This window comes from Columba livia, chromosome 1 (assembly GCF_036013475.1).
Source record: "Columba livia isolate bColLiv1 breed racing homer chromosome 1, bColLiv1.pat.W.v2, whole genome shotgun sequence".
NCBI lineage: Eukaryota > Metazoa > Chordata > Aves > Columbiformes > Columbidae > Columba > Columba livia.
The window spans coordinates 34,325,993-34,343,447 of NC_088602.1; the positions used below are offsets into that span (position 1 = coordinate 34,325,993).

A 17,455-nucleotide genomic window follows, 5' to 3' on the forward strand; every position below is an offset into this window, starting at 1 on the left:
CAGGCATTATGTTTATACCCCACTTCCTGAGGAAACCAGGTGCGTGCTACCATACTTGCTGGCAGTCATCCTTTGTCCCCTTTACACACGCTCATACACAGTATGTTGCCTGATTTCAAACAGACTTGAGACAGTGGTTTTGTTCTCAAAGACACTAAATCCTGCGAATGTCATGAAAATAGGCCAGACAGAGAGTCTGTTTGTATTCATGTTGGACAAAATGCTGTGACCATAAGCTTAGATCTTGGCCCTGAGAAGCGATGTGGGAACTCAACTGCAGTTAAGAAAATCATGGGAAGTGGGCAGTATATTGGTTCAGCTGCTCATGTATCTCCTGCTCACTGATGACAGAGAAGTTGATGACAGGTATTAACAGGGCAATTAACAGGGCAATGTGTAATTACACAACACAGTTTATGTAGCTTGGTAAATCGGGCATATCTGAGCAGCTCACATATTAGTATGGCCAAATGCAGGATCATCCGTAAAGGAAGATGAAATAGAGGTAGTGGACACAAGGATAAATATGATATATTTGGGTATAGTCAACATGTTTTTGTGAAGGGAGTAACACATTCTGAAGAGTCTGTATGTATGTGACAAGCAAGGTTGCTTGATAGAGTTTCTTTAGCCAAAAGAATTTGACAAAGTCCCTTACCAGAGGCTCATGAAGAAATGATACTACTTTGGGGGTAGTAAGGAAAAGCCTTCAGATGAATGAACTACTGCTTAAAATACAGAAAACAGACTAAGGGGTCATTTTTTAGAACAAAGAAGTGAAGGAAGGTCACTGGTGGAACTGCGTTAGGATTTGCGCCAAAGTCCATGTTGTTATGTTATTCTGTATATGCATAAGTGATCTGTAAAAGGGGATGGAGAGTGAGGTGACAAAAGTTCATGGTTGTATGAAGTTATTTGGGAAAGCAAAAAGGAAGATCCAGCTGCAAGTAGTTGGAGGACTTGGCCGTAAACAATGACTGGGAAATAAAATGGCAGATGGTGTTCAGTGCTATTAAATGTCAAGTGCTGCAGATGGAAGAAAATAATCCTGATTTTGAGGAGGTCCGCGCTATCTGTTAGTGTTCACTCTCAGCTATATATTAGTGCTCTAGAAATAAATCTTGTAATTATGTTGTATGGTTCTTTGAACACTCAGTGCCCACCAGCTGTCAAAAAACCTAATTGAATGTTAGAAACTATCAGCAAAAGAACAGAGAATAAAGCAGAAAGCATCAATATGTTGCTGTAAACATCCACAGTGCATTCACATCAGGCGTAATGTGTGCAGCTTTTGTCCCCCATCTCACTTAAGTTATTGCAGAGCTGAAAAAGAAGAGAGGGTGACAAAGGGCGTGGAAGTGTCCCCGTACAAGAAGTGGCTAAGTGGGCAAGAACTGCTCGGTTTGCAGGAGTTACAATCAAAGATCTGATAAGATCGTGAGTAAAATGGAAATAGTGACCCAGGGACAGTTGTTCATTCTGTTCTACTACAGCCATTCTGCTTTCGTTATGAACAATCAATTATTTTACATTTACACGGCAGAGGACAGTGGCTTAGAAGGTGACGACACTGAAAAAAAGATGTAGTGCAGTGGTAGATAACCAGCTGTCCTTATTTCCAGTGCAGGTCTATAGCTGAGGGCCCAGACTGACCCTCAGGTGCATGGTGAAGGAATAACTTGTAGAAGAAGACAGACAGACAGACAGCCCACTATGCAGAATTAGTAAGATCTTAAAGTACTGTCTTCAGTTCTGGGATTTTGAAAATCTGTTTCATTACCTTTCATCTCCCTTTCTGTCTAATATAGATTATTACATTTTGCTTGGCACTAGTAGCTATTGGCCAGTGTTTTGCCACATGCATAGGTGAAACTGTGTATTTGGCCAGGCAAATAGCTCAAAATGCAGTTAGTTGTGACAGTAAACATGCCTCTCTAACAACCACTTGCCGTTTATAAAAACACACAAAAACTATGTGCAGGTATTAGATGTGAAAATTGCTGCTCTTTGATGATAGTAAGGCTGGAGTAGTAATGTTATCCTTACAATCTGAGTCAAGAGAGCTGTAAGGCTGGTGTTATACTTAAAAAAACAGTGGTGTGGAAGATGCTAGAAACTTTAGTGACATACCAAGGAAAAGAAGTTGTCATCAGCTTCTTCACCTGTTCAACTTCAATCACCTCTAGGATAACTCTCCTCCATTTAAGGGCTTCTTCCACTGGATAGAGAACTTTGGGGGGCCAGTAACAGCCCCTTGGTTCAATGCTGGTCAGAGCCAGTGTGAACTCTGTCAACTTCAGAGCTGCTTTTGCCCAAGGGAAGAAAAGTTGTTTTCTTCTTCTTCCACATCTCTCTGTGCTGTCTCATTGGAATTTGATTCGCTCTAAGCATAATATTTACAAGAGTAGACCAGAGATGACTAGGATAGCAAACAAGGTGTGGTCTTGTGTTTCACTGGCCACTGAAGTCATCCCCCAAAACAAGCACATTTATCCCCCAAAAGGAGGCATTTATTAACTAGTCGTGTTAGAACCATATTCTTAACATGATCCAATGATTAGGCTACAGTTTCTCTTTTTAACTGACATTTCACAGTCCTCTCATATGAGAGATCTTCGATCTTCTGTGCGTGTGCTGATGGACTCTTTAAATCACTCCTTTGATAAAAATAAACAGCATTTCTGAAATCTCCAGCTCAAAAATACAGATTATTTTGTGTGTGTGTGTAATCTGGTATGGCAGTTGCTACACCTGCATGAATTCAACCGATAACCAGAACATGTGCTGGTTCCTCATTTTCTAGTGAGTGTAATTATGTCTTCAAAGAGTAAGCAAGACAGTGATTATTTTAAAATATCGGTGACTCCAGTCTCTAATACATGGACATTTTGCAAGCTGCTGCTGATTTTTATCAGGACAAAGCTGAAGTTTGGGTATGTCTGCAAAAATAGCATGCATTTCTCATGTCTGAAAGAGGAACCTTATGAAAAATAGAGAAAAGAACACACAACTGTGTTGTGTGCAATGAGAAATCTGCAAGTTATCACTTTTTTCTTTTTCTTCCTTATCTTCTTCTTGCCTTCCAAGAGCAGTTTTATAAAATTAGACTTTTTTGGCTTTTAGCAATGCGTGCTGTTATTCGTTCCTCTTGTAGCCCCATCTGCCAGGGTCACAACGACATGAGCTGCGAATTTGAGAGGTTTCTTGTACAACATGTGTTGAACCTGAGGGACCATCAGGCTTGTTGCGCAAACCTTTCAAAGGGGGTTTACATAGTGAGGTTCCCTTCTGCTGTCTAAGTGCAGTGCAAACTTTGGAAACAGGTTCTTGGTTCAAGATCCCTATTCTGCTGGTGCTTGGTTTGGTTCTCTGCTGAATGGGGTTGTGAATGAATGAGATGGATTTTTCCTCGGTTGTTTCATCCTACCAGCTCACCTTTCCCCATGTGTGGTACCCCTTGGTATCACTGATGGTGTTGATTGTCTGATTGGTCGTTACAACACTGAATGAAAGTAGTGAACACTTAGAGAACGCCTCCTTATACAGAAGAGCTAAGTATTGGGTATGTGAGTGTTCCAAGCATGTAACAAAATTATCCTTCATAAAAAGCCAGACAAGTGCCAGCAGGTATTTGTCAGTTTTTTGTGCTTTGCGTAGGACAACCTGCCTGCTTCCATGTCCCATAAGTGCAGGCAGTGAATCATTGCTTGTCAAGGGGGAACTGGGAGGCTCATCCCACAGTTGGGAAATCCATTTAAATTAAAAGCCATATTTTCAAAGCCGTCCTCCAATGTCATCTCGTCCACGCTTCTTCCGAAGTGCTTTATTAAAGAAAAGAGTGGGATTGGCTGAGATAATAGAAGCCACATTCTCAGTTTCATACTAATAATGGAAGTTAAATGTGTTCTTACAAATGTCCCTTGACCCCCTTAAATGTGTGGATGCATCACTTACATGTATGTTATAACAAGCAATTATTTTGCAGGATTAAAGTTCTTACATCTCTTGTACATCTCATTTTATGTGCCAGTTATTTGAAAATGTACAGAAGGGCAGTTTGTTCTTTGTTTTATCTGAGGTAGTATTCCATCTGTCACACAAACCATATGGTTTTATATCATCCCTAATTACCATCATTTGCACACATGATGGCAGATTTAGGAGGTGTGTCCAGTAAATTATCCAACAGCAATTTTAGGTAGCCTTTAAAAATTGTAAGTGGTTCAATAAATGGCATGTTATGCAACTGTTAGGAAAAGCCTGAATTGTTATTTATGGCTATATTAAAGGGATGTTGCAGATTTTATATGCTCACTTCAGTATTCCCCATTTGTAGAATTTACTACGGAGGCAGCACTGTTAATTCAGGAAAAGAAGACATGTTTCACATGCTTGGCAGAATAGTTTCTTTTAAATAATAAACAAAAGGTTTGAAATAAATTCAGAAAAATATCATTTTCAGTGTTGTCCAAAGAAGAGATGGATTTATAAAGATCTAGCCCTCCAGCAGAGGCCTGTCCAATTCACACTGCTGTTTACATTCAGCATGCATCTTCTTTCAGAAGGTGCCATCAGAAATTAAACCTTTTGGCATGGCAGCTGCAGAAGACAAAGTCTTCCATTTTATCCATTTTAGGCAGCAGCAACCATCCATTCAATGCAAAATGTGGCAGTGGAACAGGGATTGTTTTAACCAATAAGGAAAGAAACCAACAAAATGATGCTATTTCAAGAGACATGTTTACATACTGTGCACTCAAAGCCCTGAACAGAGCAATCCTTGTCTCTGTGTACCTGAGGCTATTTGAAAACGAGCCGCTGTGTACCACAATAATAAATTAATTAAATTAAGCCCGCACTGCGGCAAACACGTACTTTGCTGCTGGATGTGTCCTGAGAGCCTACGCTTTCAATCTATTTTGTAAAACAAAAGTAAAGTCAGTTCAGAGCAAGCTCTTCGCTCAGTTTTAAATCCATCCACATAAATTATCCTGGGGAATTTATGAGAAAAATGCATCAGATCCCTGCTTCTCAGAGGCACTTTTTCTGTGCTTGTCTTTAGCTCCAGCACTTGTGCAAAGGAAGGAAACTGTTTCTGACGAAGCGTGAATGTGCCTGCATGTGTTGGGATCCCTGGGAACCTGTCTGCACCTTTTCTTTAAAGTGAATGCACCAAGATAACATCAAATTACTGAGGGTTCATTTTACTAGAACACAAATTAGCAGGAGGTAATAATTTACTGAAAGAAGACCTTGATGGAGATAGATATAAATTCTCCTTCTTCGCCTTTGCAGAGTTGGAGTTCCTCACTCCAGTTTAACTCAGTCCCATACGCTGTTTTGCTAAGTTGCAGAAGACTCCATACCTTCCTGTGAGGAAACATCTCCCTTCTGTCACCTGTAAAGCTTGGCTGTGAGCCTGCTCCATCCCTTCTCTCCCAGGCCACAGTCTTATGCTGACTTAAGTCAGCCCAAGTCAGTGCTGTTGCCTGCCTGTCCCCACCTTTGCTGGGACATAAGAACTCATCTTACCTCACAGTTTGGGAAGCTAAACTGCCCAAAATCAACCTCGTTCTCATTGGACTCCGTGACTCGACTTCCAGGGGATCAGAGGACCATGAGGACCAGCACGGGAGGGCTGATGCCCACAGGGTTTCTGTTCCGCAGTGCAGGAGCTCAGGGTTAGTGGGATCTCACCATGCTTTGCAGGAGGCCCCATTTGACCCAGAATGCAGCAGCCAGGACAAAGCAAACAGGCACTTCTTCCCTTCTGCCTCACCACACTTTTGTAATCACAAATAGCGTAGTGAACTGTCAGCAAAGAAACAAAAAACCAGATAACATCTTTTAAATATATGTACTGCGGTGCATGCATGGGCACACACGGAAAATTATAAAGAGCTGGCCAAGAAGGGAGCGGGCAGGACATGATGTTCCCAGGTGAATGGCTTTACCTGCCTGCGATAGTTTGCTCAGATCATTTCAGCCTCACCTTGCCCCTCCCCAGGTTGTACATTCCTGCCTTGTGCAGGAATGTGGAGGGGACCCAACCGTAGGGTCAACCTCTGGTGTTTCATCTCAGAGCTACAGCAGTTCCCTTTACACAGACTGTCACACTGAGTTTACACCCAGTCTTGTTGAGATGAAAGGTTGGTCCATTATTAGTGTGTGCCAAGAACCAAAATGGTATTCCTAAATGGGAAAGTTTGGCCCGTTCCCATGAACTCAGTGTGGCAGAGCTGATACCAGGACACCCGCTGGGAGAGGTCCATGGAACGCCAGGAAGGAGCTCATTACGAAGGAATCAGGCTTCTTTTAACACTGGAGAATGACAGCATTTTGCTTTACATAATTAGGTTGTTGATTTAAAAGTGATACCAAATACAGAACTGCTCAAACAAGGATGTGAAGGGTTTCGTAATTAAGAGCCTACCCTGAAGATCTGTGGACATTTCTGACATTACGTAAGAACCACATTAGCGCTGTGTATTTTCCACTCCATTAAACCACCGCTTTATTTAGTTCCTCTGATTCAAATAATCTCTAGTTTTTAAAACAATACACATGCAGAGTCTCTTTGTGTGTGGTTCACATTACGGATTCATTCCTGTATTAATTCAGAAGTATGCTCAATGTAACCTCAACATTATTCTCAAAATGTGTGTATTTTCATTTGTGATGTCTCTTCAGTAAAGATAAGAGTTTGAGGAAGACAGAAACACCAGCTAAATATTCATCAGAAAAAAAACAAGTCTGAAGCAGTATTGGTAATAATGGGTTTTGAAAAGAAAGCATGTGGCAGACTGGGAGCTTTTTACATCAGACTGGGTAGCAAATAGTAGAAATGGAAGAGCTGAGCAGAAAAGCCAACAGGGCAGAATGAAATGGGAAGACATGGGGACTGGGTTATATAAAGGTTTTATATAAAAGATTTCCTAGGGGAAGGAAGTCTGGGTTATGTGGGACTGTCATAAAATGGTCTGACTCTGGGTGAAATAATCTATAGTATGTGGCACATTTGCTGTTTTGCAGAGGGAGGTGTCATGTTTAAAAGTGTTGTTCCAGCTGCTATAGCTTTCTTTTACTCTTGATGTATTTTTAAGCAAATTAGTGGTATGGAAACAAATAAAAAGAGCTTTGTCAATAAAGAATACCATTTCTCCAGTCTCCAGGATGCAACTTATACCAACTCAAGTAGGAAAGAAAAGACAGAAAAGCTTTGAGGAACAGACCTGCCTTTTACCAAATGATCATGTGGGAATTAGGGATGGTGAACCCAGCAGGGGCCTGTAGGCAGTACTTGAATGAAGGATAACAGAAAGGCAAAATATTGCACAAGGGCTCCCTGTCAACTGAAGACAGGTCTGTGCCAGCTTGTCGGGGGAAATCCAGGCGTGCTCGTGTTGGGGAATTGTCAGGTCAGGTCTCCCTGGGCTCAGGATCTGTGCACTGTGCTCTGTTACTTGGTGCAGGCAGCTCTTAAATCCACTTTTGTTCTCCCTGGGGTAACTGCCACATCCACAACACAAAGGGCAGGTCAGGACCTTGCCATAATTCAGCTTGTCTTGGTTTTCATGCATCAACAATAAAAATCTCACATAAAACACAGGCCTTCCCAATATTAAATTATTTGTTCAACACGGTATTTGAACTATTATAGCCCTACATGTCATGTTTTTGCAGGATCTTTCACAGGAGAACTATGTGCACACTGTTTCCTTTGACAACGTACAGAGACTCTTGGAATTCACTTCTCTACATACTTTCAGCAATAACTTTGATCTGTTATGCACAAAAATAAGGAGTGCTGATTTCCAAAAAAGAAGGCTTGTAATACTTTTTTTTTTCAGAGCAGGATGAGGTCACACAAATGATCCATCAAACATGGGAGCTACTCTCAAACAATGCACTTCTTGTTTGTCAGACTCAAGAGGACAAAAATTGCTACTTTACAAAAATACACAGACAATGCGAGAGGGCAAGGTCTTGATCTTATGCATCACCGCTCAGCAGTTGTTGGGATAATGTGAAAAACAGATCATGGAAATAACTGTTCTTTAATTTCATTATTTCGTAATTCTTTCCCATGTTTTCGTGTCAGTGAGAAATTGCAAGTAGTTCCCTTAAGCAGCTCATAAACAGAAACAGGGAACAGTATTCGGGTTTTCTTGTTGAAAGCAAATTGCCTTTGATCTGTCTCGTGTCATTGTGACCCAAGGGCCATTCGTGACTAACAGATGGCTGATGAAGTTTCTTTCTTGCAGTACGATATTGTTGGACATTCAGGAGATGGCTTCAACATCGCCTTGGTTGGGAGTGACAAAGTTCCCAAGAACAATAAGCAAAGATTAGAGATTCTTAAGGTAAATCCTACTGATAAGTGATGCTGGATAATGAAGGATTTTATGACTGCAAAGATAAAATTGTAGATGGGTCACAGAATGCAAAACACAGCAAGAGTAAAATGAAAGAAAGACACGAAAGCCAAATCAGTGTATTTGCGTAAAATTGAAACAGAGCCTTCCAGAAACACATCAGAAAACAAATTCTGCCAAAATATATGCCTTTTTCTGGACTGCTGTGTCACAAATGTGTCATTTTGACTAGCTGTCAAAGCATGTAGGAAGTTCCAAGCATTATACAGTGATATAGATAGCTCTACCTAATCATGTGGTGATATTATTAGTGCATAAGTGACCAATTTAAACTGTAGAGGGGTAAGCTTGGTACCTTCAAGAAGTTATGTGTCACAGTAGCAGTGGGAAGATATGTCAGTGCTAGACTGAAAATGTGTTAAATCACAATTGCAAAGTGAGTATATTCACCAAGATTATACTGCAGTAGGATGAAGAAAAGTTGAGTATATTTTAGGATTTACCTGGCTGGCAGATTGATACATTAGAACTGTGTGTTTGAGCTTCCTTCAAAAAACGTTACTGAGAGATCAGCAGTTACTTGGGTTAGAAGGATAGGATTTTCTAATGTCTAAAATTCCTTGCCTTCTGCACAGGAGACAGCTTCATCAATGAAAACAGTACATTTATTTCATAAAAGCTCCAACAAAATGTTTCAACAGTTTTAAACCTTGCTGCCACTGTCAGGAGTCAGATATTTGATAGTAACTATGACCTTACTAGGGTTTGGAAGTCTAGTGCAAATTATAAACAGCCAGGAGCTGGTCACAGTATTAGGAAACAAAGCACTGTTCTCTTCCTTAAACAGACAAGAATGTGGCCACTCAAACTGCAGCTGATCAAAGTATTTTACCTTCCTTAAGGTCTAATCTAATTCTGTCCATGTGTGGATTTTGTTTGTTTGACCCATGATGTTTTTAAGAACTGATGCTTGACTTAAAATATGACGTATTTTGTACATAAAGCTGCATCTTCTGTAGTAGCTAGAGCACTGTCTACATTTCTGAAGCATCCCCTAATGTAGCATAACTCAATATTCACTCCCCTTGTGCCAGTTGAAGTGAATGTTTATTCATAAAGTCATCTTACATCTTTCCACTTGGTTATGCTGTGCACACAGACCATGCATGCCCACGCCCAGTTCTGCATGAGTGGAGACCATACCTTGGAAGGGACGGAGCACGCCATTCGTGAAATCGCTAAGGAAGAGGCTGACGAGTATTTTGTTATCGTCTTGAGTGACGCAAATCTCGAGCGATACGGGATTCAGCCATCAAGGTTTGCCCAGGTCTTGACTACCAATGCTCAAGTCAATGCTTTTGCCATATTTATAGGATCCTTAGGAGACCAGGCAGATAGGTAAGTGTATTTGTTTTATCCCTAATATAACTTTCTCTGTTTCCAGTAATCATAAATCTAAACTGTGCTTTTATTGCAGTGAAGTTAGGCATAGTTGCCCATGCTGGTGGTCTGCACTAAGGTTTTTATCATAGAATCCTAAAATCATGTAATGATTTGGGTTGGAACCCTGCCATGGACAGGGTCACCTGTCACTAGTTCACATTTATCGGATCCCCATCCAGCCTGACCTTGAACACTTCAAGGGATGGGGTATCTGCAGTTTCTCTGGGCAACCTGTGCCAGTGTCTTCACCACCCTTGTCATAAAAAAATTCTTCCTTATGTCCAATCTAAACCTACCCTTTTCAGTTTAAAATCATTGTCCCTTGTCCTGTCACTACAGGCTCTGGGAAGAAGTCACTCTGTCCTTCTTATAAGCCCCCTTATGTATTGAAAGGCCACAAGGTCTCCCCAGAGCCTTCTCTCCAGGCTGAACAACCCCGACTCTCTCAGTCTGTCCTCACAGCAGAGCTGTTCCAGCCCTCTGACCATTTTCATGTCCCTCCTCTGGCCCCTCTCCAACAGGTCCATGTTTTTCCTGTGCTGAGAACGGCAGAGCTGGGCACAGGACTCCAGGTGGGGTCTCACCAGCGCAGAGCAGAGGAGCAGAATCACCTCCCTCCACCTGCTGGTCACACTCCTTTTGATGCAGCCCAGGACACAGTTGGCTTTCTGGGCTGCAAGTGCACACTGTCAGCTCGTGTTTTCATCCATCATTCTGTTTTTTTTTATGTACTACCAAGAAGCAGTAGCTTGGGCTTGTGTCAGGAAGGAGACTGGTACATGGGTCCTTGCAGTTATGACCAGCTAGTTCAGAGCATTCTGAGCATCCAAAGGGAGCACCTAAAGCCGTCCTCCCGTGGGAGGTTGTGCACCATCCCCGTATATAGTATCACTGTGCAATCATGATGGAGATATGGTGCCTTTGCCGTTGTCCACTGTGGGGTTTGAATGCGTGTGGGCCTAAGAAAAGAGATTAAAGCAAGAGAAACTGGAGTTTAATAGTCTTTAAAACTGCCAAACCTTTGACTCAGATACTTCCCTTGCATTAGACAACTAATTTCTTTGGAGAGTCTGAGCCAATATGCCTATTTTTAGTGCCACTACGTAACTTTACTTCAAATTGTTTGGGCACAGGGAACAATAAGGAAATTCTATCCCAGGTAATGTTCCATATCCACCAAGGACCAGCACATGCAGTAAAACGCTGGTATTAGCCACAAATATCAACAGTGCCTTTTCTGCTTCTGTTTGAGTCTTCTACTAGAGCAGAATGAGAGAAGGCCCAAAGGGAACTGGTTCTTGCTACTTAGTTTTAATCAGAAAAGGGTTGAAAGATACAGCTGCACAGCCAGCGTTAGTCGTGTCTTGCAGGTCTGTACATCAGATGTGTGTTATGCATGAAAAAAGAATTCGTTCAAAAGATTATAATTACAGAAGGTCCTTTTACTTCTGCTAGGAATAAAAAAAAAAAAAAGGCATTGACCGTATCCTGCTGTGTAAGACGAGATCTTATAATTGCCTAGTTCACTGGGTATGGAAAATGCACACAATGCTGTCACTGAAATGCATTTCTATGTACGTGGAAGTGCAGAATCAGACAAAGCTTTCCTGTAACTGCTGTGGGGGAAGGAGAAGGGAATTCTCTGTTGCAGCTTTTTTAGAAACTCACTTTAAAAGTGAGACTTAACTTAGCATTGGAGAAATGGTGTGATGCATAAACTCCTTTAAAAAGCTGTGAAAAAAAAAATGCCAAGGCTGCTGTCTGGACATGAGGGAGATGGGGTTTGTAATGTGCATCTGGTTTAGCTTTTTTAAGGGGGGGGGTTAAGCTGTGAATAAAAATGTGTCAGGCTAATACTGGCAGAAAAATACCTTTCCATCTAATCTTCTGCGATCTCAAAGAGGAAATACAAAGAGCACATTTAGAATCACTTGGAGGTGTTGAACTGAAAGAGCTGTGGATTCATGGTAATCTATTCAGAATAAGTAAATATCTTCATTTCCAGAGTAAATCTCTAGCTGCCCTCAGAAACAAGTTGCTGTAATACCTTGTGGTGTCACTGGTACCGTAATCAAAGCAGAGATTTTGCACGTCAGGAAGAGGACGTGAATAGAAATCTCTAGAAACAGGCTTGATTGTCTCGCTGAAAGGACCTCTGTGACTTTGCTGCTCTCAGCGCTTCCTCCCACTGTTTCTTTCCCAAGCCTTTAATTGCGTGGTGACAGCGGCGTGAATGACATGGGTTGGCAAGGTATTCAAAAGGAAAAACATCCATTCTTAAGGAACCCTGGTTTGCGGTAGGGAAGATAATTTGAAATGGTAATTGTGCCTTGTCCCTCATTCTCCTCCTTAGGCTGCAGAGGACGCTACCAGCAGGTCGTTCTTTTATTGCCATGGATACCAAAGAGATCCCTCAGATTTTGCAGCAGATCTTCACATCTACCATGTTGTCAAGTGCCTAAGCATCACTGATGTCCTGCTGCGTGAATTCAAAGAAGAAACCCGCTCCCGCTGGAGAGACGAACCCTAAAGCTGAGGATAAACACAGTTATTAATAAAATACATACAGTACTCTAATCAGCAAAGCAACCCAAATCTGCACAACAGCCGAGCTGTAAAATTTCACCCAAAATCTCTTCAACCAACTTAGCGTATTCGAAGAATTGCAGTGGGGCAGAGGTAAATCGCAGGATGGCAACAGAGCAAATGTTTTTTTTTTCCAGAGGGACAAATAAATAAAGGACAGTTTGTGCTCCTTCCTCTGCCTGCCGTGTTGCCAGCACTGCGGTGTCATCTCACCCTGTTCTGTTAAACACGGTTCACTGAGGTTTGATACTATTATGCAAGGCAGAGCCAGGCAAGCTGTTCCAGGGTTTTGCGTGCATATATTTGAATGTGTAGTTAACTCCATCTCTGATTTAAACAGAACTGCTCTGGTTGGGCAGGAAACCCTTCCTTCCTCTGCTGCTGCTTTCTTGTCCTGACGAGCATCGGGGCTTCACCGCTGGATGCTGGGAACAATGGAGCAGTTTGGAAACACTGACCGTCGCGTGTAAACATTCACTATCTGATCAGGCACAGTGCTCAGAGTTGTCAGATCTAGAGAAAGTGGCTCTTAAGAAGGAAAACAAAACAAAAATAGATTCTTTCAGTTCTGCCTGTGAAATGTAAGGGGAAAAGGTCAAAACGGTCTTAAGGACCCAACAGTGTTTCCAAGGAGGGGCTACTGCCCTGTCTCCTTTGCATGACGGATGGTGCTGTCCTGCTGTGCTGTTGCCCAGGGTCACCAGGATGGCCTCAGTACCTGGAGGTGCCTTTTCAGTCGGGAGACCAAAAAGTTACTAATACTTTGCCAGAGCTCCTTCATTATATGTTTTGCTTGGGTCTTTTGAAGATGAAACTGGAGGAGAGATCTAGGCATGACAAAATAAGTTCTATTTTATAAACGAAGAAGAAAAAAAAAAGTCTATTTTTATTTTAGCAAGAAATCTGTGTTGGGGTATATTTAATATCCAGGGTAGTTATAAAGACTTATATTATAATTCAGTCACCTGGTGTTCAGCTTGTCCCATGAGGTGGTAATTCCTCTTTATTTACTGGAGAATAGATATCTTCTAGGGCTTCAGGAACACTGGAATACTTGATGAATTGAATGTATAATTGAATTAATCTGGAATGAGGGTTGCACATCATCACTGATACTCTGCTGATACTAATTTAAGTGTTACTGAATAGAAAAAAGTCAAGGGAGATTACTTATGCAAATCTGAAGGAGGAACTGCAATACTTCACTGCTAATATTTCTCTTAATCCCTCAGTTGCTCAAACCACACTGTGAACAGTATATTTGGAGGAGAGGAGGCAATTTAATTCAGTCCTATTAAATACAACCATCACTGTTTTAACAGGTCCAGTTTCTAGTGGTCGTTCTCTACTCCATCAGTCCTGCAGCAAAAATCTTTACCAGAGCATCAAAAATGTTCCATATTTAGGATGTGTTTCGAGGGCTGGCCAGCTTTGAAGCTCTTTATGGCTAGAGAGGACGGAAGACGTTTTTCAAAGGGTTGTTGGTATTGTTATGATTAACTATATATGTGAAAACAAAGAGGTTGAAGATGCAATTCCTGTTTGGAGAGAAGGGAATTGGGAGGAGAAGGTTGAGGAGTTTACCCATGGCTGGGACAAATGCATGTTACACGCACATACACACAGACAGAGCTACCAAGGGGATGTACGCTTCAAAATATAAATATCTTGGTCCTGTAAGCATATAACGAAATACTAAATGCAATAAAGAATCGGTGTATTAATGTCTGTTAGTAAATGTGTTTTTACATGGAAATTCCTTCAGTACTTCTACTTTTCCAGCAGTCCTTCAAAAAAGAAGCATTTTGTTACAGTTAGTCAGCAAATGTGCTGTGCACTTTCTAGATCACTTGAGTAGATAAACTTTCTCACCTTGGATTTACATGCAGTACGGTACTGTTATCTCTAAGTGTCATTTAAGGGAAACTCTAAGGTAAATCAAATTTTAAACCTTTTGTTTGATTATCGCTGTAAATTGTATAGCATGTCATGCTATTTAACGTTACCTTTCTGTAGTGTTTTGTTTTATTCTTTGTTTCAGGAGATGTCTGTTCTGTTTAATTCATCTTTCGTGGGCCTGCAGGATATGGCCATGGCCAGGGTGGAAGCAATTCCTGGTAGATTTTGAGAGAAAGGGAGAAGAAATTAAAGAAACTTCTTTTTCAGTACAGAAGGGAGGGAGGTTGGGTATTGCTTTGCAGAGCAGATTTGACCCGACAACGTCTCTCTAAATCGTAACAATTCAGGGCTACATTTTCCCCAGGCCGTGCATCTCTCACCTGCTTTAATGCCCATTGCCACCCCAGGGAAAGTGGAGCAGCAGCTGTGCTTTTCCCTGTCTCACAAGGACTGTCAGTGTTAATTCACTGCTCAGAAATTCAGTACAGGCTCTTCTTTCATGTCCCTGGGACTTGCAGAGCTCCTTAATCTGCATTTATTTTTAATTAGTGAGATGCTGAAGAGTAGCGTGGCTTTGTTGAGCTAACAGCGGCACCAGTGACTGCTCTCATTGCAATGCATGCACCAGCGTTGTGTGTCACTCGTGCCCTCTGAAAGCGTGTTAAGGTATTTTTCATCTCTTCTCACAGGTTATTAAGGCATTTTCTCACTCATCGCTTTTTATGAAAAGACCCTGTTTGGATGAATGAATAGAGCTGCTGGTTGGAGCGGGTCCTGACCTGTCGCTAGTGCTTTAATAGCGTTAGTCACATCAGCGGTACCAATTTTAACCACCTCTTATTATGCAGATTTTGGACTACTTCTGTTTATAAATATAAGTGTTCATACTCACTACCCCGTCAGTGAGAGTACACAGTCACTTAAGGTTATTATTTAACTGAAGTGCAAAAAGAGACATAGAGAAAGCCCAGGCAGATGTGGTTTCAATCAGAGCAAAGCACATTCAGCGTGTAGAGACAGAAGCAGTTCCACGCGACTACGTGTAGGAGCGATGGGTTAATGTGACTTGCAAGGGGAGTTTGGAGAGACTCAGAATCTTCAACTCTATCAGTCTTTTTTTCTTTACCAACTCTAGGTGTCAAACATGATTGCGAATGTCATGCTAGAGCATATCCATTAGCCTGATAAAATTAAAACTGAAGATCCTAATCTCTGGTCAAATACACTGATGTGATATTTGAGCAAACAAGCATGCAACAGGAGATTTAAATAATATATTATATGTGCAAAACCAAACCAAAAGAAGAATGCTCATGCCTAGTTGAGAGTACAGGTAAGAGGTGCAAGAGTATTAGGGGTTTTTATTTATTCCCTTAAGATTCCTTTTTTTTAATTACTACAAAACAAGTATTAAACTAATTTGGACAATTAACAAAACAAGCAGTTGTGCTCTGTTGGCTATTGCACATTATCATGTTTATTAATAAATAACATTCTTATAAAAATGAGAATGTGCAAGATATTTATTTGGAAATAAAAATACAATTCCCGACCATGTATCTAATACAGAAAGCTGATTTGAAAATAGAAATATCATGCAGAACCTCTAGATTAGAAAAGGTTCAAGGTTTATTTGGTGCTTTAAATGCCACTGGTATTACAGCCATTAAAAGGTTATTGGTATTTCTCTTTAGTGACCAATGACAGGACCCAAGGGAATGGCAGGAAGATGTGCCAGGGGAGGTTCAGGTTGGACATGAGGAAAAGGTTCTTCACCCAAAGGTTGGTGGACACTGGAACAGGCTCCCCAGGGAGGTGTCACGGCCCCAAGCCCGAGAGTGTTCAAGAGGAGACTGGACAACACCCTCAGACACATGGTGTGAACTGTGGGGTTGTCCTGTGCAGGGACAGGAGTTGGATGGTTCTGTGATTCAAACAGGTTAAAAAATAGCTGCAGTTCACAGTGTCATCAAAACAAACAGGTAACAAATTGCCTAATTCAGAGGCACTCTTGAGATTGTTGTGACAAACAGCACTTTCACTGAATAAAATGTTTTAAAGTCAACTATATTTTCTGGGAAATACGTGTATGCGAGAAGATTTGAGGAAGAGAGTCAGCATTCTTCAGGATGAAGGTATGGTGGCGTGTTTTCAAAGATGAGGACAGCATTATAAAATTTGAATAACTTCTTTTTCATTACTATCTGTTCTCCAACTTTTGAGAGGATAAATAAGCGCATAAAAATCTATTTTAAAAAAATGCATATATCCTTAACCATTACTCACAGCGTCATCAGTCAGAACATCTGGCATGACTGCATGCAGAAAAATTCTCTGTCATCCACACTGCACTGGTAGCATGATCCTATTCAAGAAAAAACTAAAAAACTAATTGCAGTAAGTATACTGATAGATGGCAATATTTTTTAAAAAAATAAAAATCAATTAGGTTTTGACCCTGGATTCCCCAGCCATGACATACAGTTTTGCTTTGGACAGGCTGAGCTGTGCAAAGCCAGGGAGGGCTGGAAACTGGAACCTGCCCCTGGTTGCCCAAGGCCACAGATCCTACCAGCTGGGTGAAATCTGGCACCAAAGCTCCCCCAGTTCCAAAATAACCATGAGGGAAGAGAGTAGGAAGGGGGGTAAAAGGGCAAATTCCTCATTTTCAATCTGCTCAGCTTCCTGAATTGGCTTGTCTTGAGCACCAATGCAAACATGATCAGGAGAGAGGTGGGAACAGGCAGATGAAGGAGCAGGGCTGGAAAGATCTACCAGGCATGGCCACAGCAATGAAATTGCCCACAATAAAAACCACATCCCAAAGCCAGGAGTGGCTCGGCAGAGGAGGCACGTTCAGCTCCTAGAAGAGGGGTGAGATGCTGCTGTATCGTGGCCAAGACCCGCTGCGGGGACCACGCAACACAAAACCATCCTCAGGTGGATCAGTAGGCTTGAAAACAGATCTCTGCTTCTAAAGGCAGCACTGCAACAGAACCATTATGGTCTCAATGGCTTCAGCCCTTCAGCTCTGTGCTTAAGTAACCTCATCAGTAACAGGCGAAAAAGAAACTCCTTCCCTACCCCAGGCACGTGTTCAGGTCGAATTGAGGCTTGTTAACATCATCAGACAAACAGTGGCATGGGGACTG

The 17,455-nt window shown here is 41.6% G+C and overlaps 1 protein-coding gene across 1 annotated transcript in view; it reads left to right on the top strand.

The window, feature by feature from the left end:
* VWA8 (von Willebrand factor A domain containing 8) overlaps nucleotides 1-14,128 on the top strand; it is a 191,819-nt gene extending 177,691 nt beyond the window's left edge. Inside the window, exons 43-45 of the mRNA XM_021286771.2 lie at nucleotides 8,265-8,363; nucleotides 9,535-9,773; nucleotides 12,172-14,128. Of these exons, the coding sequence (XP_021142446.2) occupies nucleotides 8,265-8,363; nucleotides 9,535-9,773; nucleotides 12,172-12,280 (447 nt within the window). The 3' untranslated portion in view covers nucleotides 12,281-14,128. The remainder of the gene's footprint in view (nucleotides 1-8,264; nucleotides 8,364-9,534; nucleotides 9,774-12,171) is intronic.
* The last annotated feature ends 3,327 nt before the right edge of the window (nucleotides 14,129-17,455 follow it).